Genomic DNA, 27,896 nt, shown 5'->3' with positions numbered 1-27,896 from the left:
TGACAGCTTCTCCTTTTTATTTGGCTGCTTCTGATGGCCTCCCCCAGACCACAGACTTGGGGCATCAGCACAGGCAGGGGGAGGGGACCCACGCTGTGTCATCAGACCCCATCAGGTGCCACCCATACTCCCACATAAACCCCCTACTTTGTCCAAAGGTCTTCATTTCTCCTAAAAAAAATTTTTTTTTGTAAAGCAAGAGACAATAGGACTCAGAGGCACCGAGATGCAAAAGTCACTTTCCAAGCAGAGTTCAAGTCCAAAGGTAAGAGCCCAGAAGTATCCGGCTCCTGGCTGGGATTGCGGGGTTCTAGGAGGTGCGGCCCCAGGCTCCAGAGTTCCTTCCCACCGCCAAAGCGCCAAAGCGCCTCCTTTCCCCATCAGGCTTCAGCCCATTCAGTTTTGCCAGGGATGGCTTTCTTATCTTCCCGTTCTGTGGTCATCATGCCGTTGGCTGCTTCCCGGCCCTTCAGTGCGCTCGGTGCCCGGTCAGGAGTGTTGGTGGCCCAGCCCGGGGCCCGCTCGCAGGAGGCCCCGCGGCCAGGCCGAGGGAGCCCCGAGACTTCGGCGCCAGCTTCCCGCGGAGGCCTGGGCCCAGCCCGGCAGCGCCTCGGCCACCGCCCTGGGCCGTCCCAGGGGCGTGTGCGGGTGGCACGAGGCGCAGCGTGGCGCGAAGGGCCCGGCGGGCGGCGGTAGCGCCGGCGGGCTGGAGTCCAGGTCCCCCGCGTCCCCGGGGCACGCGGCCTGCCCGTGGCACTCCTGGTGCCCGCAGGGCCAGCGGGGCGCGGGACTGGCGCGCAGCACGAGGGAGAGCGCGGCGATGCGGTGGATGGCCCGGCGCAGCGTGGCGATCTTGGAGAGCCTCTTGCCGCCCAGGTCGTGCCGCAGCGCGCGGCGCAGCTCGTTGAAGGCCTCGTTGTAGTCCAGGATGCGTCTGCGCTCGCGCACGTTGGCAGCCATGCGCCGCGCCTTGGACCGCACGGGCCGGCTGCGCTTTCTACTCCCAGCCACCTCCTCCGCCTCGCCCAGGCCTCGGGGGCCACCGTTCTCCCTCAGCACCCCAAAATCCCTCCCGGTTTCCAGGCAAGAGTTCTCCAAGTCCTGAGGAGAGCCCTCGGCCCCCTTCAGGCCTGGCCCTGGTGCGCCTGGGTGCATGGCCTCCTCCCGGGCCTCGCTGCCGCTCCCAAAGCTCCGGCTCCCACAGCTGACAGTCCACCTTCTGAGCGTGGACTCCTGCAGCCTGGACACTCCCGGGACAGGCCCTCTCTAGCTGGGGCTTTATAGCACCACGTGGCTCTCCGCCCTCCTCATCCATCCATCTCCCTCCTCCTGCTTTATGACCTGCCTCCAGGTAGGTTGGTGAGGGAGGAACCCAGAGGGAGGAAGCATGCAGATTCTTGTAGGAAGGGGCCAAGCGGGCAGCAGGACCGCCCAGGGCAGTGCTCCAGCCACGGGGAGACCTGGCCCGGCTTCACTCCAGGGCCTCTCTGGGGTGGCTGGGGTCTACATTCTTTGTCCTGAGTGCCAAATCTGGCCTGCGGGCAGGAGAGCTGATAGGCACACAGAAGGGGCCCAGTGGTAGTTGAGTGAGTTTAAAGAACCTTGAAAGTTTTTGTCAAGACCTGTGGGCAACCACAGGGCTGTCACAGAGGGTAGCATGACTCTTCCAGCAGGACCCATAAGGGAGGGGGCAAATCCGAAACCACAGGGCTCTGCGGTTAAGATCGACCTGGAGTTTCTGGCTCTTTCAGCTCCCAGAGTGAGGCTGGCTGGAATTCTGGGTTTGGGTTTTGCTTGGGCCTTACTCACCCTCTAGATTTCCCAGGAGATGCTAGTGATAAAGAATCTGCCTGCAATGCAGGAGACCCATTTGATCAAACTCAAAATGCAGTTTGATCCTTGAGTCAGGAAGATCCCCTAGAGGAGGGTATGGCAACCCACTCCAGTATTCTTGCCTGGAGAATCCCAAGGACAGAGGAGCCTGGCAGGTTACAGTCCACAGCGTTGCAAAGACTGAAGCGACTTAGCACAGCACACACATACTCACCCCTTACATCTCTTTAGCTCTCTCTTCTGCAGGCAGAGCTGAGCTGAGTGCTAACTCAGAGGGTAATGGAGATTGTCTTGTGGTTCACTGGCTCCCCTTGTGGTACCCATCAGGGGCATCTTTTGGAGTCCAAAGTCATTGAGTAGCCCTGTCTTGGGACATACATAGTACTGCTGTGTTATGAACTCAGTTAACCCACCCCCACCCCCAGGGATTTAAAATTTACATAAGGTCTCAGAAAAAGAATAGTGCTTAAGCCTAGAGAAAGACCCCACCACCACGACCACGCAATGGAATTTCAGGCATCCACAAATAAGTTATATGGAGCACCAAGGTCAATCTCATTCTCATTCACAATCCAGATGCCTCCAAATTGCCAAGACTGTGGTATCAGCTGGGATGGGTATGGAGTTCACACCCATCTTGCCAAAGAGCAGACCAATAGCCCTGTTATTTCAAACTGTGACTTGCTCCTTGGAGAAGAATTAGGCTGTTCTTTTGTTTTACTTTCTATGTTGCCTACTAGTCTCTAAGTACTCTAAGGACATTGTATTTCTGGGGCTCTATTCCCCAAACCTGAAGTATCTGTGAAATTTAAAAGTGAATGAAAGCAGCTAGAACTGGATGTTTTGTCCTCTAGATTCAGTCTGTCTCCCATTGTCCTCAAAACACACAGACAATCGTAGAGAAATGCAGACCTCAAGCAGGATTCGGCTCTAAGCATGGCCACAGGTGTCATGGGTGCATCCAGGGTCTCATGGGTCTCAGTGTGGGAGGCAGGGAAAAAGGTCAAAGTCCAGACATAATGGTTCCTGAGTGTCACATTCCACAGCCACCTCTGCTCCCACCCCATCCTGTGTCCCTTAGCCCCCCCAAGACCACACTGCTGCTGCTGCTAAGTCGCTTCAGTCGTGTCCGACTCTTAGCGACCCCATGGACTACAGCCTACCAGGCTCCTCCGTCCATGGGATTTTCCAGGTGAGAGTACTGGAGTGGGTTGCCATTGCCTTCTCTGCCAAGGCCACTCTAGAGAGAGCTGAACCACTTTCCTGCTCATCTGTCTTGCCTAGCCCCTCAGAAAAGCCTGGCCCCTGGGCTCAAAAGCAGACAGATCAGGAGGCAGCAGGTGGACCTTTCTTTCCCAGAAGAGCCAGGGAGGGGTGGTTTGTTGGCGAGGTGGGGAGACTTTTCCCTGCCCAACCACCCCCAGCCAATGGCTCCTTCCAAAACTTCCCCTTCAACGGCACAATTGGACATACGAATGCGTACTATAGACAGGCATGGTACTAAGTGTATTTTTTAACATACATTATCTTAGTCTCATAGCAATCCTATACAGATGGCTCTATTATTATAATAATACCCATTTTACAGACTGGAAACTGAGACTCTGAGAGTGTGAAGTTATTTGCCCCAAGTCAAAGGACTAAGCTGCCGCCAAGCTAGGATTTCAAATCAGCCAGTGTGGTTCCTATTTGGAGACCAAGCTTTTAACCCCTCTGGGCCGGGCCTGCCTTCTGGGCTTCCCCACCCAGCAGTCCACACTGACCACCTGTAGGTGACAGAGACCTTGCCTCTGCCCTTTGAAACAACAGTCACTGAGATAGTCAAATAGTTTCAACCACCTGTGAAAAATAAAAAGTGCTTGACTGATACACAGAGAAAAGTGGGAAGGGGGAAAGGAAAGGAGGAACCTCCAAATGAAGAGAGACAAGCAGGGAAAAAGTAGAGATTAAGGGCTGGAAGCTAGGAGCAATCCAGAGTGCCCAGCTTTGCCTGCCTCCTGGACTGAGATTCGCTGCCTGGGATCTCCTTGGCTAATTCTAACTCTGTCCCCAGCTGAACTGATGGCTGCTGGACCCCAGGAAGGCATCAGAGAGCAGAAGTGACAGGCCAGTGACTACCTGCCAACCTGACCCCAGACTGCAGGTGAGCCAGAGCCCGGGGAGTCAGGAGTAGCCTGAGGGGACCCAAGAACAGCCCACAGCAACCTTCATGCAGGTGCTGAAAAGGCCTCTGCCTACTGGAGTTCTGGATGGAGTTCAGTGGCCTGCAGTCGGTCACCAGCCTCCACTGCTTGCTAATCTTTCCTCCTCTGGGAAGCCTGCTCTGAACCCTTCACTTCTGTGCATTACCCCACCTTAGAATTTAGCAGAACATGTTGTCCATTTTTCCCTTCCTATTCATATTTTTAAATTCCCTGATGGCTCAGACTGTAAAGAATCTGCTTGCAATGCAGAAGACCTGGGTTCATTCCTGGGTCGGGAAGATCCCCTGGAGAAGGGAATGTCTACCCACTCCAGTATTGTAGCCTAGAGAATCCCATGGACAGGGGTGCTTGGCTGGCTACAGTCCATGGGGTCGCAAAGAGACACAATTGAGCAACTAACGCATTCACATTTTTGACTTCTTTTCATTGCACTTTTCCCCCCTCTTCTTTATTTTTAAATTAATTTTTTATTGAAGTATAGTTGATTTACAATGTTGTGTTAGTTTCAGGTATACAGCATAGTGATTCAGATATATATATATACACACACTTTTTCAGATTCTTTTCTATTATAGGTTATTATAAGATATTGAGTATAGTTCCTTGTGCTATACAATAGGTCTTTGTTGGTTATCTACATATTGTACTTTTATGTTCATGTTGCATCTGTATCCAGGTGACTTCTGTATTCCCAGTTCCTAGCACACTGCCTGGTACAGGGTAGGTCCAAAGAAATAATTGCTGGATATTGAATAAATGGTGCCTCCCTGATACTAAGATATTCACAAAACTCTGGAAATTTCACACTGGTCTGATCAAACAAGCTCTGTATTCAAATCCATTGAACATTTATTGAACATGTACCAAACACCAGGCCCAGTGCTATAGACTGTCACATGTGTTGACAGCCACGAACATGTGCATTAAATATATAGAAGCTCTGTATTAAAATAGAGGGAAGTAATCCTTGCAGCCAAAAAGAAGTGCCTAGGAATCCTTCACCCACCTCAGGGAAATTTGGAAGTTATCAAAGCTGTGTTCTCAAATGTGGCTGTAATGGCAGCAGCGGTCTAACTTCTGGGACCTCACCCCACATCTTCTGAATACAAAATTCTGTGTTAAAAGCAAAGTGGTTCAAATGCTCAGAAATATATATGCGTATTTGCTCTTTCAGAATCTGGTCCAGTGGTTATTCAGTTTTACCTTGCTTAAGGAGGACTGACTGTTCAGGATTGTATACATAATACCTTATTTAAGGTTAAGTCTTTTTCAGAGATAATTTTGACTACACACAATTTGCTTCTTGCACATTAGCCTTAAAACATCCCCACCCATACTTTGGATGGAGGGAAAAAACAAAAAACATGGCAATAGACAACTGTGGGGCTTAAACATAACAAAAAATCATGGAAAATCAGTAAGGGAAAAAATGAGATGGAACCACAAATTTCTCTGCCGGCTCCCTACCATGAACGCTCAAATCCATAGGAAAGGGAGGTTAAGGAAAACAAAGAAAATGTCCCAAGGGCCCAAGATGCCTGATGCTGGGAGCGGGGCTGCCCTTGCACCCCTTCGCTAAAACGGTTCTGGCTTCTCCTTCCCGAGTGTCCTCCTTCTCCAGGCCGGCTCCCCCTTCCCGACCCTTTCCCTGCACACTCTAGGCTCCAAATAAGTAATTCTGAGGTCACACTCTCCGGACAAATGGCCGGGGCTCGCCAAGAGAAGCGCCCCCGCCCCACTCGGCCGCCTTCCCACGAATCCCGGGAATCCGAGTGGACTCGGCGTGACGATCCTCGGCTGGGACCCCCGGGCGTGCAGCTCTCACTGGGGCTCGAGCCGGGCGGGGGGCGGGCCGACTTCAAAGGCGGGCGGCGGGGCAGGCATTTCCGCGGCACCTGCAGCGGCGGCCGGTCCTCCCTCCGCGCGCCGGGGAGCCGCCCCCGCCGGGAGCGCCGCTTCCCGCTCCCCGCCGCCGGGAGGCGGGGCCGCGGCCGTGATTTAGGGCCGGGCGATTCCGCTGGCGGCCGCCAAGGTGCCAATTACCGCTCGGCCGTGCCTGGATTTCAGAAATTCCTGCTCTTCCCCTGGAAGTTCCGGCGTCGCTCCCCCGAGGGAAGACACAACTCCCACCTTGGAGAGAAAACCGGGATCCTGGGACGGGCTGTGCGGAGAAACCGAGCCCAGGGCGGGTCTCGGGAGCCCGGTCATCCCCGGAGAGCTGGGCTCCAGAAAGGCCGGCAGCCTCCCTTCCCTCCCAGGCCGGGGCCCTCAGCGGTTCAACTTAGAGATAAACTTGGTTTGGGGGGAATTTGGAATCCGGCGGATTTGGTCTCCTTCATTCAACGAAAAAAAATGTGTTGATATCTTCCTATTCTAGGTACCGGTGCAGCGTAGTGAATGAAACGGAAAACACCTCCTTTGAATAGTGTGGAGGAGGGATCTAAAGCAGACTCCATTTAACTGTAGGGACTTCCCTGGTGGTCCAGTGGTTAAGATTCTGCGCTTCCAATGCAGGCGACCCAGGTTCGATCCGTGGTCAAGGAACTAGATCCTGTGTGCCGTCAGCTAAGACCTGGAGCCGTCAAATTAAAAAAAAAAAGTGATATCTCATAGTTACGGGGGGCGGGAGGGGTAGGATGAGGCTGCTATAAAGATCCAGAGGAGAGAGGAGGGGCCTGAGCCATGCAGGCGGTTGTGAGAGAGTCGGCCTGGTGTCCACACTTGTTTGGAAACTAGAATTGGCTGGGGGGTGGCCAGCTGGGTATTAAGAATGATGAAAAGGAAAGTGTTACCATCTCCATATCATCCTTCAAGAATCTGAGGCCTGAGATTTCTGAGCAGCCCCTAGTGACGGGTTCTCTGAAGCGTAAGGTCCAACTTTGGATGTGAGGAAGGACAGACAGCTGATGACATCCCAGTCACTTCTTCGCAGGGGCTGGGAGACCTGGGGCACCTGGGACTTGCAGTGAATATTTTTGTTACCATGGTTTGCTCTGCAGCATTGGTTTTTGTTGTTGTTTGTTAATTTTTTAAAAAAACATTTATTTACTTTATTTTGCTGTGCCAGGTCTTATTTGTGGAATGCGGGATCTTTGATCTTCGTTGTGGCATGAGAACTCTTAGTTGCGGCATGTGAGATCTAGTTCCCTGACCAGGGATGGAACCTGGGCCCCCTGCCTTGGGAACAGGGAGTCTTAACCACTGGATCAGCAGGGAAATCCCTGCAGCATTTGAATAGTCTATCTGAGGGGAGAGACACTTCCATGCAGGGCGGGTTTGAGTGGGAGAGACTCCTGGCAGCTAGAACAGGCAGGAGTTCAGGTACTTGACCCTTGACTTGAATGTGGAGCAGGGGTCCCAAAGAAACAGGCTCCTGGGGAGAAATTGCTTGTACTGGGCCAGTAGCCTCCAATGCCCTGTGGGGGCATCCACAGGAGGTTACTAGCTAGGCTGTTTATCCAGCCACCCAGTTTCCTGTAATTCTGATGAGTTTCCCAAACTTAATCCCATTAAACTTTCCACTGATCCTGTGCGCTATCTCAGAGCTGCCCAATAACTTCCTTTTCCGCTTAAGTGAACCAAAAGTTGAGTTTTGTTGTTTACAACCAAAATCCTGACAACCTAGAGCAGAGAATAAGTAACTGCCTTGTTTGCTCCTCTCTTACTCCTAAATCAACCACTGTACCTACCTTGAGACCTGGGGTAGGTAACTTAACTTCTCTGAGCCTCAGTTTCCTTAGCTATAAAGTGGATTGATAGTGTTATGTCAGTCACTCAGTGGTGTCCGACTCTTTGTGACTCCCTGGACTGTAGTAACCTGCCAGGCTCCTCTGTCCATGGGATTCTCCAGGCAAGAATACTGGAGTGGGTTGCTATTCCTTTCTTCAGGGGATCTTCCCAACCCAGAGACTGAACCTGGGTCTCCCACATCGTGGGCAGATTCTTTATCATATGAACCACCAGGAAAGTGAATGAATTGGTAACAACCTCATAACTGGAAGACCCTCAATGCAATGTCTGGCATATAGTTGGCACTTCATAATATTTAGTTATTGTTATTATCCTTTTTCTGGCAGATTTAGCCCCCCACGGGTTCTTTCTTCCAAGTTTATGCAGTGATATGGTCCTCTTCTCTGCCCCTACTCCCAGCCCACAGAGTAACATCCCCCAATCAACCACCTCCCGACAGCATGTTCCTACTTGGTCTAAAGGTAGAATATTTCTTGCCCCTTCACCTACACTCACCTCTGCTGTGCCTCTAACAATGAACAGCAGAATGGATGTTTGGGCTCTGGAATAAGACCATCACTTAATAACTGTATAGCGTTGGGTAAGATACTTCATTAACCCCTCTGAGCCTCAGTTTCCTTATCTGTAAAATGGGAATATATAGTGATACGGCTTCATCTGATTTGTTGTGAGAATTAAATAAAACAGTACTTAGGCTCTCATAACAGGTCTCAGCTCCTCTAAGGTGCTCTATGAATAGTAACTTTCTCCTGCTGTTGCAACTCTGCTCCCTTCCCCCAGGCAGTCTGGCATTGCAGTTGTAAATCATCCAGAAACCAAGAGCATCCTCCTCCCTCCCACCCCAGTACCAAACTCCTCATCACCTCCACCCACTAATGACTTGGTGATTGGCTTCTCATTAAAGCAATGACAAAGAGGCCTCTGTGCTTTTAGCTGGATTCTAATCAGTAGATCGGCCCCAGGGTCAGTTGGGGGTAAAGTAGGAATTCTGGGCTGGGCTTGTGGAGAGCTCTGTCTTCCTGTCTCCTGGGCGGGCGGCGGGCCAGCAGACAAGGCAGCCACTGCCCTGGCCTGGAATTCTCAGGACAGGGCACCACTATTGTGGGGAGGGAAACAGGGCTCCTACCCAGGTTCGGGAAGCTGACCCCCGTGTGTGGTCTGCCTTCCTGAGATTCAGTTTTCTCATTTGTCAAGTGGGAATAAATGAGAATACCTGCCTGGTAGGGTAGGTGTGAAGATAGAAATAAATCAAATGTAAATTTCTAAAACTGTGTCGGTGTCTATAAATGGCAGCCATTGTTATTGTTGTTGCAATTGCTTTATTATTGAATTTTTAAAAGTTGGAACCCAAGTGCCAGTTTTTCCAGCTCCATTTGGTAAATAGTTTATTCTGTCTCCAGTGATTTGTAATGCCACATCTCTATAATGGCACCGCCAGCCATCTCTGTTTAATGCCTGTCTGATCTGGGAATCTCTTGGCCTCATTGTTCATTTCCAGAATCATCTTGAGTGTTCTTGGCTCATTACACTTTCAAGGGAATTTCAGAATCCCTTTGTTTAATGTAATCATTCATGTGATTATTCTTCTGTGACTCTTTCATATCTCTTCTGTGTATATTTCTTTCTCAAGGTGGCTTCCCTCCTGGTGGCAAAATGACTGCAAGAGTTCTAGGAATCACACACATACTCTATTGTGCACAAAAAGGGCAGAGATTTATCCCTCAAATCCTGACCCATAGAAACGGTGAAATAGTAAATGCTCATTGTTATTTTAAGCCAATATGTGGGGTTTTTTAAAGCACATTTCTTCTTTTAATTTATTTTTGTTTATTTATTTGGCTGCACTAGGTCTTAGTTTTGGCACTCGGGATCTTCGATCTTTGTTGCAGTACACGGGATCTTTAGTTGCAGCATGAGGATCTAGTTCCCCTGACCAGGGTCCCCTGCATTGAGAACTGCAAGTCTTAGCCACTGGACCATCAGGGAAGTCCCTAAGCCAGTGTGTTTTGAGCTAATTTGTCACACAGCTATAGATAATGAATACAGCAGTTAACATTTCCCAGCCTTTCCTACAGTTGGCTGAATTCTGTTAATATGAACAGAAGTCGTGTGTGTCACTCCCAGGCCTGTCCATAGTAACTTCCCATATGCAGCTCCCACATTCCTTCCCTTTTCTCCTGCCTCAAAGACCTAGGGCAGCCATGGGAGCCACAAGCTAAAGATGGCAGAGCAGAAAAGGAGGAGGAGCCGGGTCCTTCATTCTGCCTGGAGGAAAACTGCCCAGGAAAACTGCCTGACCAGGAACACTCACCTGAATGACTACACACGTGAGAAACTTTCATGTTTAAGCCTTTGAGTTAGGGCACCTATTGCCTTTAGCATCTAATATCATCTTCACTAGTACATTTTTCATATAGCATTTTACAGATCTTTTAAAAATACAATCAATGTTCATTTAAATGTGCTCATATATTTACTAATTTCTTTGCTCTGCATCTCAGACATTCCATGTGGAATCTTCTTTTTTTTCTGCCTGAGTTATATCTTGTAGAATTTCCTCCAGTGAGAGCCCACTAGTAATGACTCTCTCACCTTTATTTCTCCTATATAAGTCTGGTCAGTTCTACTTTATTATGATTATTATTTTAAATATTTACTTATTTATTTGGCTGTGCCAGGTCTTTGTTGCAGCACTTGGGTTCTTTGATTTTTGGTGCAGCATGCAGGATCTTGAGCTGCAGCATGCAAACTCTTAGTTGAGGCATGTGGGATCTAGTTCTCAGACCAGGGATCAAACCTGGGCTCCCTGCATTGGGAGCATGGAGTCTTAGCCACTGGACCACCATGGGGGGGGGGGGTCCCTGTTCTTTCTGAATCACTTTGAAAATATGATGTTGTCCTCCTACTTCCATTGCTGTGGATGAGATGTTAGCTTCAGAATAACTGTTGCTCCTTTGAAGGTTTTTTTCCAGATTGGTTTTGAAATCTTTTCACTGTTTTTAGTTTCTGATATATTACTATGACACATTGAAGTGCGTGGGTTTAAAATATATATATGTATATCTATATATATGTACATATATATATATGTATATGTATAACTATATAAAGGCAAACCATTCAATATCACAGTAATCCAAGTCTATGCCCCGACCAGTAATGCCGAAGAAGCTGAAGTTGAACGGTTCTATGAAGACCTACAAGACCTTCTACAACTAACACCCAAAAAAGATGTCCTTTTCATTATAGGGGACTGGAATGCAAAAGTAGGAAGTCAAGAAACATCTGCCGTAACAGGCAAATTTGGCCTTGGAGTACAGAATGAAGCAGGGCAAAGGCTAATAGAGTTTTGCCAAGAGAACACACTGGGATAGGTAACTTAACTTCTCTGAGCCTCAGTTTCCTTAGCTATAAAGTGGATTGATAGTGTTATGTCAGTCACTCAGTGGTCATAGCAAACACCCTCTTCCAACAACACAAGAGAAGACTCTACACGTGGACATCACCAGATGGTCAACACCAAAATCAGATTGATTATATTCTTTGCAGCCAAAGATGGAGAAGCTCTATACAGTCAGCAAAAACAAGACCAGGAGCAGACTGTGGCTCAGATCATGAACTGCTTATTGCCAAATTCAGACTTAAATTGAAGAAAGTAGGGAAAACCACTAGTCCATTAGGTATGACCTAGATCAAATCCCTTATGAGTATACAGTAGAAGTGACAAATAGATTTAAGGGACTAGATCTGATAGAGTGCCTGATGAACTATGGACAGAGGTTCGTGACATTGTACAGGAGACAGGGATCAAGACAATCCCCATGGAAAAGAAATGCAAAAAAGCAAAATGGCTGTCTGAGGAGGCCTTACAGATAGCTGGGAAGAGAAGAGAAGCGAAAAGCAAATGAGAAAAGCAGATATTCCCATCTGAATGCAGAGTTCCAAAGAATAGCAAGGAGAGATAAGTAAGACTTCCTCAGTGATCAGTGCAAAGAAATAGAGGAAAACAACAGATTGGGAAAGACTAGAGATCTCTTCAAGAAAATTAGAGATACCAAAGGAACATTTCATGCAAAGATAGGCTCGATAAAGGACAGAAATGGTATGGACCTAACAGAAGCAGAAGATATTAAGAAGAGGTGGCAAGAATACACAGAAGAACTGTACAAAAAAGATCTTCACGACCCATATAATCATGATGGTGTGATCACTCACCTAGACGCAGACATCCTGGAATGTGAAGTCAAGTGGGCCTTAGAAAGCATCACTACGAACAAAGCTAGTGGAGGTGATGGAATTCCAGTTAAGCTATTTCAAATCCTGAAAGATGATGCTGTGAAAGTGTTGCACTCAATATGCCAGCAAATTTGGAAAACTCAGCAGTGGCTACAGGGCTGGAAAAGGTCAGTTTTCGTTCCAATCCCAAAGAAAGGCAATGCCAAAGAATGCTCAAACTACTGCACAGTTGCACTCATCTCACATGCTAGTAAAGTAATGCTCAAAATTCTCCAAGCCAGGCTTCAGCAATACGTGAACTGTGAACTTCCAAATGTTCAAGCTGGTTTTAGAAAAGGCAGAGGAACCAGAGATCAAATTGCCAATATCCGCTGGAGCATCGAAAAAGCAAGAGAGTTCCAGAAAAACATCTACTTCTGCTTTATTGACTACGCCAACGCCTTTGACTGTGTGGATCACAATAAACTGTGGAAATTTTGAAAGAGATGGGAATACCAGACCATCTGACCTGTCTCTTGAGAAACCTGTATGCAGATCAGGAAGCAACAGTTAGAACGGGACATGGAACAACAGACTGGTTCCAAATAGGAAAAGGAGTACGTCAGGGCTGTATATTGTCACCCTGCTTATTTAACTTATATGCAGAGTACATCATGAGAAACGCTGGGCTGGAAGAAACACAAGCTGGAATCAAGATTGCCGGGAGAAATATCAATAACCTCAGATATGCAGATGACACCACCCTTATGGCAGAAAGTGAAGAAGAACTAAAGAGCCTCTTGATGAAAGTGAAAGAGGAGAGTGAAAAAGTTCGCTTAAAGCTCAACATTCAGAAAACTAAGATCATGGCATCCGGTCCCATCACTTCATGGGAAATAGATGGGGAAACAGTGGAAACACTGTCAGACTTCATTTTTTTGGGCTCCAAAATCACTGCTGATGGTGACTGCAGCCATGAAATTAAAAGACGCTTACTCCTTGGAAGGAAGGTTATGGCCAACCTAGATAGCATATTTAAAAGCAGAGACATTACTTTGCCAACAAAAGTCCGTCTAGTCAAGGCTATGGCTTTTCCAGTGGTCATGTATGGATGTGAGAGTTGGACGGTGAAGAAAGCTGAGCACTGCAGAATTGATGCTTTTGAACTGTGGTGTTGGAGAAGACTCTTGAGAGTCCCTTGGACTGCAAGGAGATCCAATCAATCCATCCTAAAGGAGATCAGTCCTGGGTGTTTATTGGAAGGACTGATGTTGAAGCTGAAACTCCAATACTTTGGCCACCTCATGCGAAGAGTTGACTCATTGGAAAAGACCCTGATGCTGGGTAGGATTGGGGGCAGGAGGAGAAGGGGACGACAGAGGATGATATGGTTGGATGGCATCACTGACTCGATGGACATGGGTTTGGGTAGACTCCGGGAGTTGGTGGTAGACAGGGAGGCCTGGCGTGCTGTGGTTCATGGGGTCGCAAAGAGTCGGACACGACTGAGCAACTGAACTGAACTGATATCTATATTCTAGGATTTGTTGGGCTTCTCAGATTTGTGGTTTGTTATTCCTTCTTAGACTGACAAATTTCCTCACTTTTGTCTTTTCAGATATTGCTTCTGTTGCACTTCCTTTTTTCTCTTCTTATGGATCTTTAATCACACATAGGACATTCTTTCTCTCTCTTTCACATCTATTCTTCTTACTTTTGCTTTACTCTACAGATAATTTTGTTACATGTGTAAAAACAGTTTTATTTTTGAGTACAAATGTTTACTCATAGTGTTTTTTTTTAAGTAATTCCTATAATTCTAAAAGGATTTATATCTGTAAATTAGTTCAATGCCCAGTTGTTATTTAGTCACTAAGTCATATCCAACTCTTCGGCTACCCCATGGACTATAGCCCACCAGGCTCCTCTGTCCATGGCATTTCCCAGGCAAGAATACTGGAGTGGGTTGCCATTTCCTTCTCCATATTTTACAGATAATTTTAAAAAGCATTTCCATATGCTTCAGTTTAATTTGATCCTCCTAATTTGTGCTGTGGGCAGGACAAGCTGCCTCTTTTGCCAATAAGAACTCTTTTGCCAGCCAGGCAAATGCGTTTGCCCAAGGTCACACAGGAAGACAGTGAATCAAGCGGTAGCAAAGAGGCAGGATAACCTACTCCAAAAAGTTTAAGCTCTGGGGACAGATAGCCAGGGTATGAGTCCTGGATCTGCTATTCAATAGCCTAGTAACCCTGGACTAGTCACTTAATCGCTTCTTGCTTGGATTTCTCTGTCTGCAAAATGGGAACCATAATGACTAACTGGCAGGGCTGTTTGGGGAAGTTCATTAGATAATATATGCCAGATTCCTGGCACCGAATAGGTAATCAATAAATATTTGATGAATGAATTAATAAAGTGTTTAGCCAGCTTGGCGCATAGTCTCTCAATCAATGTTAGCTATTGCTATTATGCTTATATTTTATTTATATGTAAATGTATTCATTTAGTGCTATTAATTTTGTCATTTCAACAAGGCCCTCTGAATTTGGAATCCTCTCTGGTCTCCGGCCCTACCCCCCACACACCCACCCCCACCAACCCCGTCACCTCTGCCCCTCCAGGCTCTTCTAGACTTTCCCAGCCCCAACCATAAATCAGGCTCTGCAGATCCTGGGTCTGTAATTAACAATCTGAAGTGGGCAGGTCTGGGGTAGTCACACCCCACCCCGTCCTAGGGGCTTCCTGCTCCTGCATCCTCTCCAAAAGCAGGAGGGAGGATGCAGACAGCTGGGGGGTCTTCTACACACCCCTGATTTACTGTGCTCTGTGTGAAGGAGATTTATGGACTATGACCTGGAGCTGGGACTGTGAGGAGGGTGGGACGCAGAGAGAGGGGACCCAGTGGTCACCTGCCTAAATTCTGCGGGGTGGCCACATATGTCCTGCCACAATGCTGGCCCAGGGACCCCAGGTCCTGGCTGCTCCTTCACCCAGTCTCCCAGGGCCAGGTCTCTCTTAGCTGGGCGATCCATGGGCTCACTGACTCATGAGGACATCCTACAGGTTGTGGTATCTGGCGCCCCGTTTTTCAGATGAGAAGACGAAATCTCAGAGACTTCATTTGCCCTGACTACAAAGCTTCAGGGTTGTTTTTTTTTGTTCCATCCACAATTACTTTTTGTGGGTCGATATAAAAATTTTCCTCCAATTCAGCTCTATCCCTCCCCTATAAAGGAAAGAGCCACCTGTTTGGGATAGGTCAGGGAAGTGGGGAGAGGGAGCAGACATTCTCTAGGCACTGCAGAAGCCTCCCTTAGCTTCAGGACAGCCTTTTGCCAGACTGGTTTCATGCCCAGTTCATAGATGTGGAAACAGAGCCTCCCAGAGGTTTAGCGACTCCTAGGAGGTCAGGTCAAAACTCTTCTCTCTGGCTCCCCATCTTGGTGGATTGAACAAAACCATCATTCACCTGGGCTTCCCTGGTGGCTCAGACGGTAAAGAATCTGCCCACAGTATGGGAGAGATCCCCTAGAGAAGGGAGTGGCTACCCACTCCAGTATTCTTGCCTGGAAAATCCCATGGACAGAGGAGCCTGGCGGGCTACAGTCCATGGGGTCTCAAAGAGTTGGACACGACTGAACAATTAACACACACACACATGCTCCTAGTTGCTCCAGCTAAACCTTCAGAAACTGTCCTATGCATCTCCCCAACTCGCTGTCCACCACACTCCCATATACTCACAATACAGTGGTCCAGTCCAGTGGTCCAACTTGTCACCTTTACATCCCAGTTCACTCTCCAGTGTTTTCCGTCTTCTTCACCCTCATGGCCACAGCTCTGTCCAAGCCTCATGGTAGAAGAGTCCCTGCACGGCTTTTACTGGCCTTCTTGCCTCAGTCTATCCACCTTTCATGTCTCCCTCCTCCACTCAGTACCCACTCCACTCAAGTTACCATTTCCAAGCAAATATGATCGCTTGCCTCCAGCCACGATGGCAGTGTCAACCCAAGCAGTTCACGGAGTTTGTTCTGTGGGTGTTACTGGTGTTAACAACAGCAACAGATATTCTCTGGACAAATACATTTGGAAAATGATGGATTTGAACAAAACCAGGCAGGTTTCTTTGCTGATTCCTGGGATTCTCCAGTGTGCTAATACAGAAATGGAAATAGTTTTCCTTTCCTCACAGAGCATCTCCCAGGGCAAGCTTTCTGGCACACAGACCTGCTGAATAATTACTAATTGGTTGATTGTTAATTGAAACCAGGTGGGAATATGGCTAAGCTCAATAGGAAAGACCTTCAGGTAACCTCCTTGACTTCTTTGGGACTTCATTTATTCCTCTGTAGATGGGATGATAACAACTACCTCAGAGGTGATCTGTGCGTGAGACAGCACTTGAAACACCATTGGAAAGTAATGGCGGCCGTGTACTCTGTCTTGCCAGTGCTTCCTTGAGGGAGGAGGCAAATAAATTAGCTCTTAGATGCAGAACTAAATTCTTTTACTTATTTTATTATTATTATTTTTTAATAGCCCTGCCGTGAGGTGTGCAGGAGCTTAGTTCCCCAACCAACACTCCCTTCAGTAGAAGTGCAGAGTCTTAATCACTGGACCACCAGGGAAGTCCCGAAATTCTTTTTCTTCAAAGGTGCTCCTTTGGGCTATATCAAAGAGTTTACTGTCCTTCAAATGTGACTGACTCAAAAAAGAATGTTTTACTCCTGGAATCAAAGAAACTTTGAAGAGAGAAAACTGGGAGATGGGGGCGGGGGGACGTTGGTGGTGTTTGGGCGCCCTCTGCTGGTCAAGTAGTGAAACTCCAAGGAGACGGTCAAGCGAGGCCTCTAGGCCTGAGGCCCAGGGCTTTGCCGTTTGCAGCAGCACAAATCTGGGAGGTAAGAAGAAACTGCTTTCTGTCCCTGGTCGGCTTCCTCCTGCACTCCTCTCAGGGCCTCGCCGAAGTTTCACCACTTGCAACCCTCAGTTTTTCCACAGCCCCTCTCTCAGCTGGTAGTCCACCCTCACCTTCTGCGTCATAAAGGAAACACTGAGACCACCGGCTGTGAACCCTCAACTTCCTGCCCACCGCCCACAAAGTATGTCTGTACCCACCTGTGCCTCCTTCCTCCTGCTTTCTGAAGCTAGTTCCCCGCTGGGCCAGGAAGCCCTTCCCCTCCCGTCTCTTACAAAACCTAGACTTGGCTCCTCTCTCCAGTATTTTTTTCTTTAAAAATGAGTTTAGATTTACAGAAAATTTCAGCCTGATACAGAGTTCTCATATGCTCTGCACTCAGTTTCCTTAATTATTAACCTCTTACATGTTACATTTGTTACAATTAATGAACCAGTATAGATACATTATTATTATTAACTCCATATTATTAATAGCTCCGTATTAACTCCATTGTGTGTGTGTGTGTCGCTCAGACGTGTCTGACTCTTTGTGACCCATGGACTGTAGCCCACCAGGCCCTTCTCTCTATGGAATTCTCCAGGCAAGAATACTGGAGTGGGTAGCCATTCCCTTCTCCAGGAGATCTTCCCAACACAGGGATCAAACCCAGGTCTCCTGCATTGCAGGCAGATTCTTTACCGTCTGAGCTACCAACTCATCATGTTGGACACCTTAAATATATGCAATTTTTATTTAAAATATGTAAAGAAAGAAAAGAAAAAAGGCATCACCATAAAAGAAAGTAAAATAAAATGCTATCAAGATACCCTTTCTCTCACTTGAAGATACAAAATAGTGAAAATTGTTGCTGGAATCCCCAAGCATTACAAACTTTTGCTCTGGTTCCTGCTTCTGGTGAATTCATAGCTGTGAAAAATGGATAGTTGGCTTTTTTTTTTTTTCTTTCTTTAAGGGAACCTGCCACCTGGGGTCAAATAAGAACTTGATTAAGAAAATAAGACCCAGGGAGATGCCTTCTAGTCGTTAGGGTCCCCCAACAAAACAGAACCAATAAGAGGTTATGATATTTTGATTTTTTTAAAGTATTGAATTTTGTCATAATATCGCTTCGGTTTTATGTTTTGGTTTCTTGGCCCCCAACACATGTGGGATCTTAGCTCTCTAACCAGGGCTCGAACCTGCACACCCTGCATTGGAAGGTGAAGTCTTAACTACTGGACCTCTTGGGAAGTCCCTACGATATTGTGACTTATAATCAGAAGCATATACTTGGTGTTCATCCCTATTTCTGGCACACAGCTCTAAAAACGCTTGGAATTTCCTAAGTGATAAATTCTTTCGATGTATTAATGAGATGACTATTGGACTGTATGTAAGGATTGGGGGGCTGCTTGCTGGGAGAACCAACCATGTGATTAGAATATTGGGATTTTTATTCCTAACCCTCTGACCTCTGTGGAGGGGAAAGGGGCTGAAGTTGAATGGATTGCCAATGACCAATGATTTAATTAATCATACATCTAGAATGACACCATCAAACTCCAAATGATTGGGTTCAGGGAGCTTCCAGGTTGGTGGACCCATGGAGATTTGGAGAGAGTGGCACACCATGCCTTTTGCCTATACCTTCCCCTGGCTGTTCCTGAGTTATAGGTAATAGGCCAGTAATATAGTAAGTAAAGGGCTTCCCAGGTGGTTCAGTGGTAAAGAATCTGCCTCCCAATGCAGGAGATGCAAGAGATGTGGGTTCGATCCCTGAGTTGGGGAGAGCCCCTGGAGGAGGGCACAGTAACCCACTCCGGTATTCTTGCCTGGAGAATCCCATGGATAGAGGAGCCTGGCAGTCTCCAGTTTGTGGGCCCGCAAAGAGTCGGACGTGACTGAACACAGCACACACACACACACACACACATACAGAGCAAGTAAAATGTTCCAGTGTTTTGTGAACAGATCTAGCAAATTAGTTGAACCCCAGGAGGCTCACTGAAACCTCCAGTCTCTAGCCAGTCAGTCAGAAGCACAGGTGACAACCTAGACTTTTGATTGGCATCTGAAGTTGGAGAGGGGGTCAGTCTTATGGAACTGAGCTCTTATCCTGTGGGATCTGATGCTGCCTCCAAATATATGGTACCATAATCCAGCTAGTGTCAGATAATTTCTTGGTGTGTCGGAAAGGCCCACACATCAAAATTGGGTGCAGAATTTGGAGATTTCTCTCTCTCTCTTCCCTGGTGGTTCCATCAGTAAAGAATCTGCCTGCAATGCAGGAGACCAGGGTTCAATCCCTGGGTCAGGAAGATCCCCTGGAGAAGGAAATGGCTACCCACTCCACTATTCTTGCCTGGGAAATCCCATGGACAGAGGAGCATAGCAGGCTACAGTCCATGAGGTTTCAAAGAGTCAGACATGACTGAGTGACTAATGCTCTCTCTCTCTGGGGTAATCATGGGACATCCATGTGGAGATATTCACAACAAGCAGAGGGTTCTAGAATCCCGAAGCCCGAGGGAGAGGTGAGCATGGAGATACAGATGGAGAGTGAGCAGCAGATGCTGGTGGCTGTTAACGCCAGGTTGATGTCAGTGGATCACAGTGCCCAGGGGAAACGTGTAGAGAGCAGTGGTGAGTCATTAAGATGGTGAAAGTAGTGGGTGATAAAGAGGAGTCCTCAAAGGAAGCTGAAGACGGAGGTCAGAGAGGTGGGAAGGAAACCATGGAAACCAGTGAGTGGCACACTTCAAGAAGGCAGCCACAGTCATGAGCCAGAGGCTCAAGAGAAGTCAAGTAAGATAATTAGCCATTGGGTACTGGCTGGATTATGAGGTCTTTCAAGATACAAGGAAGGAAGGATTTCCCCAACAGTCCAGTGGTTAAGACTCTACCTTCCACTGCAGGGGTTGTGGGTTTTATCCCTGGTTGGAGACTGAAGATTCTGCATGTCATGGGCTGACCAAAAAGTAATAAAAATTTCAGAAAAAGCCACAACCAAAAAACTAATGGAACTCATTAACAAATTAGAGGAGAAAAGCAATATATAAAGAATATGTACTTACATATAAATATATGTACATGTGTTTGCATAAAGAAATTCTTGAAGGATAAATGAGAAATTAATAATAGTGGTTTCAGAGACTGGAGTGGAGCAGAACTGGAAGGATGGAGAACAGAGGTGGGAAATAATCACTTTATGGAATACTTGTTCATGCTTTTGTTTTTAATTTCTTTATTTATGGCTGTGCTTGGTCTTCATTGCTCCTTGGGCTTTTCTCTAGTTGTGGCAAGCTGGGGCTACTCTCTAATTGAGGTGCGCAGGCTTCTCATTGCAGTGGCTTCCCTTGTTGTGGACCATGGGCTCTAGGGCATGCAGGCTTCAGTAGAAGTGGCTCCCGGGCTCTAGAGGCTCAGTAGTTGTGGTGCATGGGCTTAGTTGCTCTGCGGCATGTGGGATCTTCCCAGATCAGAGATCAAACCTGTGTCTCTTGAATTGGCACACGGATTCTTTACCACTGAGCTACCAGGGAAGCCCTTGTTTATACTTAAAAAAAAAAAATTTGGACCATGTGATTCTATTATCTTTTTTAACTTTTGTATTGGGGTATAGCTGATTAACAATGTTGTGATAGTTCCAGGTGAACAGCGAAGGGACTCAGCCCTCCATATACATGAATCCATTCTCCCTCAAAGTCCCTTCCCATTCAGGCTGTCACATAACATTGAGCAGAGTTCCATGAGAATGGATTCATGTATGTGTATGGCTGAGTCCCTTTGCTGTTCACCTGAAAGTGTCACAATGGTAGCTTCTACTATCTTTTTAAAACAGACTTTATTTTTTAGAACAGTTTTAGATTCACGGCAGCATTGAGCAGAAGGTACAGAGATTTCTCATATGCCCCCGCCTCCACACGTGCACAGCCCCTTCCATTATCCACATCCCCTATCACAGTAGTGCGTTTGTTACAATGGATGAACCGACACTGACACATCACTCCCACCTAAAGTCCTCAGTTTTCATTAGGGTTCATCCTTGGCTTTGTACATTCAGTGGGTTTGAATAAATGTATGATGACATGTACCCACCATTATGGTATCATACAGAGTAACTTCATTGCCCTTAAAACCCTCTGTGCTCTCCCTATTCATCCTTCTTTCCCCCATCCCTTACCCCTGGCAACCAACTGTTATCTTTTTAAAACTTAATTTTTTATTATTAAAAAAAAATAGACTTCAGTCTCACTGCTTGGGTTTGGATCTCCTCCCTACCATGGCTGTGTAACTTATGGCAAATGGGTGAACTCGCCTAAGCCTCCGTTTTCTTATCTCTAAAGTGGAGGTGCTAACAGTATCTATGTTGCAAGACTGCTGAAAGGTAAATAAGATAAAATTTGAGAAGCGTTCAGCAGAGCACCTGGCACTCGCTAAACACACATCCAAGTACATACAGTTATCACGGTTATCCTTTGTCATCTTGTCATCTCTGTGGAAGTCACCTTCCATTGTCCCATTGAGTATCTCATAGCCATCCCTCCAGAGGAAATCTGATTGGGTGATGTTGTTATCTAGTGTGGAGCATCCCTATTGGACAGACTCTCACAGACCCATATCATGGCTGGTTGGTCATTTTTATGTCCAGCCTACACATAGCCACTTTGTGCTCTGACTCCATCCCCAGGCCAAACCACTGGCACTAGAAGAACAGTCCAGTCATAAGACACAAGAGGAAACAAGAATACTCCACAAAATAACCACTTTCCTTGGAGGAAGACTCTGGGGGTACTGGGCACTCAGAACTATTTGACTGTGCGGTACAGTTGGTTGGGAAAGAAAAAGAATCCAGGAAGAACCTGGAAGAAAATGAGGGAAAAGGGATTTAAAACTCTATTATTACTGGTTTAGGGTTGTTGGAAGGATTCATGGAATCAATCCACATACACTCTCTAGCAAAGTGCTGGGCATGTTGTAAGCACTCCATACGCAGTAGCATTGAGAATGACAGTGATGATGATGATGATTTTGAATGTTATCTTATCTCTGAGGCAGAAGAACACTACAGATAGAATGATGGGGAGAGGGAGATAAAGGACAAGGATGGTACTCAAGACAGGGGTCATGAGGGTCTAAGGTTTCAAAGCAGGAGCAGTTTCTGGGGATGTAACAGCCCAAGCCCATGTCCTGGAGGTAGGAGTGTGGCAAGCACACAGCTGGCAGCCCGTTTCTCCCTGCACCTACAGACAGGTTCACACTGCCCGAGCTCTGTATTCTCCTGGGGTCTCACCCAGTGCCTTGGTTCCATGGGGAGCCCTCTGCTACTCCCTGATGCCTGTTCAGAGGTATCCAAGTCTCTCCCCTTCCAGGACTTCACAGAGGGGCCTGTGTGTGAGGTTTTTCTGCCTCAGAGAAGGAGCGCTCCAGCAGAGCCACTGGGTGGAACACACTGGGTATGAGCCACCTGGTGCAAGCTTGGGCTGCAGGAGAGGTTCCAGAACATGGGGCTATTTATAGCCTGGCACAGATGCCCAATTCCCAGCTAAGGGAGGGGGCGTGGTAGATGGGAAGCAATCTTGCTTTCATCATTTATTATTTTATTAACCGCTTATGATGCTGAATGCAGTGAGCATCATCTGGTTGCGTCTTTAAGTTTCCCTGTTGGCAGTTCCTTCCTGCTTGTTACTTCAGGAACAACATCCTTCCCCAGGGGCCAAAGAAGGGCCAAGGAGAAAATGAAATTGACCAAGTGACAATGAATGAGGGCAAAAAAGGGATAAATATTCATCCTGCTCCATCAGCAGTGGGAGTGGGTCCAAAAAAACACTTAGCCTTACAAATTGCTCACTTATCCTCCCCATGGCGAGTTTGCTCCAAATGGTTTGGAAAACTATTGCCGCTAATCAAAGGCATCAGGCCCGTTGCTGGAAAGGGGCCAGGATGGGCCCAGCAGGAATCTGAATTGTGCCTGGATTCATTATCTCTATCTAGTCCAACGTTTTAGTGGTAGGTTTTTTTGGTTTGATTTCAAAGTGAGATAGTTAGATCATTATTTGTTAAATTATAGCTTTTAATTAGCAGCTCTATTGAAATGAAAAGCCTAAGAGAAACTCATATGCCTCTACGTTTTTGTTTGGAATTTATAATTGTTGCCAGTTTGGAAAAGATTAGTTGGGGGCGGTAAAGTTTTTTTTAAAGAAAATCCTCAAATTATATGCTTTTGGGGGAGGAGTGACGGGAGATGCCAGTAAGCTAGATACATAGGCCTTACAAGTGATGCTATCTGTTATTATTATCCTGCCCGGGGTCCTTGTATTTGCAGAAAAAGAGAGGGGGTAGATGTTTTACAGTCATTCATATGTTTTCCCCCAGGTTGAGCCCAAGATGGTAGTTGAGGCATTAATGGGGTAGTGAGTTTGACAGAAGAGTGGTTAGCCAAGCCCCTGGTTGCAGAGGGAGTTTTGTTCACACTGGGTCGCAAACAGTCGGACACAACTGAGCAACTGAACAACAACAACAACAACCCATTCCTGATTCCCATGGAAGATAGGGAAGATGGGGGGCCCTTGATCAGCATTGGGATATTTCCCCTTGGCTACTTGGTTTCAGCATTTGGGAGGAAGAAGGAAATTTCCTTATTCCTTGTTGCAACTTGGCAACCTTCCTCTCCCCTGGGTTTGCCCTTGCTCCGCTAGTTGCAGAATGATCTTGGATCCAGCAGGGGGCGCCCCACCGCCTGATTTAGAGCTTGCCCCGCCATCTCTAGCGAAACCACACCCCCACGGTCTGCCCCAACTGTGTGCTTTTCTTCCCGTCTCTGTGTTGGTTTTCCTTCTCTGGTAAGAGCAAGGATGTAGATTACAATCTTTGCGCGTTGGGCCTCGGGCTGGGAGCGGCTGTCAAGGAGAGCGCCCTAGTTTTCTTCATCTTTTCACAACCAAGGAGAGCATCACCGCCTACTGCATTGGGGGCTAAGGCAGCGAGAGCCCCTGCTCCCCAGAATCTGAACCATTTCCCTCAAGACTCCTTTGCTCTGTGCTTTGCAGGTCCTACCGACAGCAGACGGGAAGCCTGTCTAGTGTGTGGGATGAGCCCACTGCCACTGTCCCTCCTCCGATTTCCTGTGGTGCTTGGACATCTTTGTACTATTGGGCCACAGATCGCATTAGAACAGAGACCAGGGTTATCCTCTGATCTATTATCCACATTTAGCACAGGGCTAACACGGGTACATGATACGTAATGAATTAATTAATTAATTAATGGAAACTGCTCTTTTCATTATTTCTTTCATGTACTAAGTAGGCACTCTGTGCCAGGCACTGAGGAATCAGAGATTAAAATATATAATTTCCTGTCACCAAGGAGATTATAGTCTGGAAGCAGAGACAGACAAACATCTTGGGAACTAGAATTTCTAGGTTCCCTTAGTTAGTGGCTAAATAGCTTCATTTAGCCGGGAAAATCACAGCAGCCACAACGTAAGGGTACAAACCGGTTGGGCATGACAACATCCTTTGAAATTCAACCACTTCTTTTTTTTAAATTAAAAAATTTTGGCCGTGCCTAGCAGCTTATGGGATCTTAATTCCCCACGCAGGGATGAACCCGAACCCCCTGCAGTGGAAGTGTCGAGTGTCAACCACTGGACCACGGGAAAGTCTCCAGCCACTTCTTATCTTGACAGTGAACTTGACTCATACTCTGTTTCCCAGGGTTGTGGGGGTAGGGCAAGGTTCCAGGGTAGATGCCCTTAGTCTCCTATTACTTTGAAGCTCCAAATTACACTTTAAATCCCATACCTCCTACGAAATCAGGCCACCTTGCAGAGGTCACTTTAAGGCTGTCCATCAGGGTCTCTGTGAGTGACTTTTCCCTCAGAAGGGGAGATGAGAAAATAACCCGTTAGTAAATAGCATTTTGTCCTAAAGGGCTTTGAGGCTTGTGTTGTTATTGAGGTTTTGTTTGTTTATTCTGGTTTTGCATTAGCGTGTAGATTCATTGTTCCACCTCCCCATCTTGCTTTCATCTTTATTCTTAATGATCATAATTTACTCCGCTTATAGGAGTAATCAAAGAGGCGAAACCCTCTCCCAGTGGGGGAGAACAGCACAGATATGAAGCCCAGAAATAGGAATTGTTTTCTGATGAACAAATGTCAAATGTTATAGAAGATTAGCTTTGGGTATTGGAGGAAGGGTTACCATTATGGCCTGAAGCAACTGTATGTATCTCTAGAGCTCTGATGGCCAAGAAAGGTGGAATAAATGTTTGGGAAGTGGTTTAATGCACATATTTTGATCTCTGAAAAAGCTAGAGCATGAAATAAGTAAATGAAAAGACTTACATGCTTTTTGACTCTTGGAGCAAAACAGAAAAAAAAAAAACCCACAAAAATTTAATCTCTATAATTTCATGGTATTGAAAGTTTACTAGAATTAAATTTTTTTAAATCACACAATTACTCCAGCTCCAGCTGTGTGCACTGGTGTGAATAAAATACAGTCTGTATTGTAGATTACATTTCTTCCCTCCATAGCCCCCCAGCAAGAGTCCCAATGACTGCAATTAAAATCATTGCACTACATGGTTTCACAGGGGAATTCTACCAGACCTTTCAAGAGAAGATAATCCCAGGGCTTTTGTTATATGTTACTGAAATGTTACTTGTTACTGAAAAAGAATGAAAATTTCCAAAATTTTTAGAAATATGAGCACAAGTCCAGTGAAGATTTCACTAAATATATAAATATAGGTACAACTCATTAATTAATATTAATGCAAAAAGTTCAATTACAATATTAATTAAAAGAATATAGCATATTAAAATTAATATATCACATGGAGTTCATCCCAAGAATTCAATGGTGGTTCGACATATGGACTTCTACCTCCTAAACCCAGAACTTCCTCTTCTGGTGGTAGTGGACTAGGTAATTTAGAAGAAAACTTTCCACAAGGAAAAATTTTTGTTAGACAAAGAATAATGAAAAAAATTTTTTAAAGCATCAAAGGGTTAATGAGATAGGGATCAATTACTGAGTGAGGTCTGGGAGAGGTTGGGAATGCAGTTTGGTGAGCAAAGCACTTGGGGTTGCATTTTCCAGAAAATTTGCTAAAGGTCTAAGATGTGCTTTTTTGCAGTCCCTTAGTGATTGGGCTCAAAAGATGGAATCCACCTCGGATAGGGACTCTGGTAGACCTCTCCATCCCATAGCATTTAATTCAAATAGAATCTGGAAGCAGTGAGGGAACAGATGGATTTCTTAACACGTAGTATTGGAACACAACTGAAGCGACTTAGCAGCAGCAGCAGTAGTATTGGAACAAGTGGGTAGCCAGTGGAAAACAAAGTTGGATTCAGACTTCACATTACATGTGAGGATAAATTCCAATTAAAGTTTGAAGTGGAAGAAAAATGAAATCATGAAAGTAATAGAAGAAAATATGAGAAGATTCTCTTATAACTCCAAAGGAAGCAAGGTCTATCTCATTATATCACAAAATCCAAAAGTCACTAAAAAGAAATTGATAAATTTGGCTACATAAAAATTTTTGTGGGACTTCCTTGGCAGTCTAGTAGTTAAGACTCTACACTTCCCTGCAGGGGGCTCAGGCTCGAGGGTTTGATCCCTGGTCAGGGAACTAAGATTTCAAATGCAGCAGGTTGCAGCAAAAAAACTGCAAGGCAAAATGTAAAGTCAAATGACAAATGATAAACCTGGAAAAATATGTTCAATTCACATCATAGGCAAAGAGTTATTTCCATAATATTTGAAGAGAAGAAGATTACTAGCCCAAGAGAAAAATGGGCAAAAGATATAAACAGATGGACCACAAAAAAAAGAAAAAAGAAATGGCTCTTACTATAAAAAGATGCTCAGCCCTAGTCATATAAGAAATGCAAATTAAAACCATATTGAGATTTCACTTTTTACCCATTATACTGGTAAAAATCCATAAATTTGATATCACTGCATAGGCCGAAAAACAAGCATTCTCACACATTGCCAGTAGGAAGGTAAATTGACTCCCCTATCAAGGGCAATTTGTCAATATTTATCAAAATTACAAATGTTTATATCCTCTGATCTAGTCATCACAGAATATTTTTCCTTCAGATATCCTTACACGTGTGCAAAATGATATTCATACAGGCTATCCATTATAATTATGTAATGGCAAAAGAATGGGAACAGCTAAATGTTCAACAATAAGAAATAAATTATGTTTCTGCCACATGTTAGAATATTATGCAGCTGTAAAAAGAGAGTTAAGGAAACTCCTTACGTATTCAATATTTTATGGAAAGTTCAGCAAGACACATTCTAACAACAACAACAAAAAGGTCAGAGAAGTGTGCTACCTTTTGGGTTAAAAAAAAAAAGGGAAAAATAATGTATACCCATAGTAGCTTGGCTTCCCTGGTGGTTTAGATGATAAAGAATCTGCCTGCAATGCAGGAGACCCAGGTTTGATCTCTGGGTTGGGAAGATCCCCTGGAGAAGGGAATGGCTACCCACTCCAGTATTCTTGCCTGGAGAATTCTATGGACAGAGGAACCTGGCAAGCTACAGTCCATGGGGTCACAAAGAGTTGAACACATCCAACAACAAACACTTTTATAGTAGCTTGTATGCATATACATATACACATAGATGGTTAAAAAAATAACTAAAACCAGGAGTAACCTATTGAAGGACATGGCACTGAATGGATGGGAAAAAGGTGGGAGGGAGCATTTTTACTACACTTTGTTTTATTGGGTGTTTGAACAGTGTGGATGCCTTATTTATTTACACCTTATTTAGCTTACACTGAGGTGTAAGCTTCAGTGTCATGGCTGTTCTCCTAACCCACTATTAAAGCAGCAAATGGATTCTCTTTCCCAGCAACCAGAAGAGATTGTCCTGAGACGAACTCTCTTCTGGTCAAAGGTACTCATTTCTAATCACCAGCTGAGCTTGGGTTGGGGCTGATGAGGTTTA

General features: G+C 46.0%; 1 protein-coding gene across 1 annotated transcript; it reads right to left on the bottom strand.

The window, feature by feature from the left end:
* BHLHA9 (basic helix-loop-helix family member a9) lies at positions 1-17,040 on the bottom strand. Its single transcript, XM_081579670.1, has 2 exons — positions 15,750-17,040; positions 1-2,199 (listed from the first exon to the last, which is right to left on the bottom strand). The coding sequence occupies exon 2, from the start codon at positions 1,153-1,155 to the stop codon at positions 490-492; it is 666 nt and encodes a 221-aa protein (XP_081435796.1). The 5' UTR covers positions 1,156-2,199; positions 15,750-17,040; the 3' UTR covers positions 1-489.
* Between the last annotated feature and the right edge of the window lie 10,856 nt (positions 17,041-27,896).

This window comes from Giraffa tippelskirchi, chromosome 3, assembly GCF_054371585.1.
Source record: "Giraffa tippelskirchi isolate mGirTip1 chromosome 3, T2T-mGirTip1v1.2.pri, whole genome shotgun sequence".
NCBI lineage: Eukaryota > Metazoa > Chordata > Mammalia > Artiodactyla > Giraffidae > Giraffa > Giraffa tippelskirchi.
Note: the sequence above shows the minus strand (reverse complement) of the source record. Positions and strands in the feature narration are given on the sequence as shown.

Excerpts from the sequence above, each read along its gene's own strand:
- BHLHA9 (XM_081579670.1), bottom strand. The coding sequence starts at position 1,155 with ATGCACCCAGGCGCACCAGGGCCAGGCCTGAAGGGGGCCGAGGGCTCT.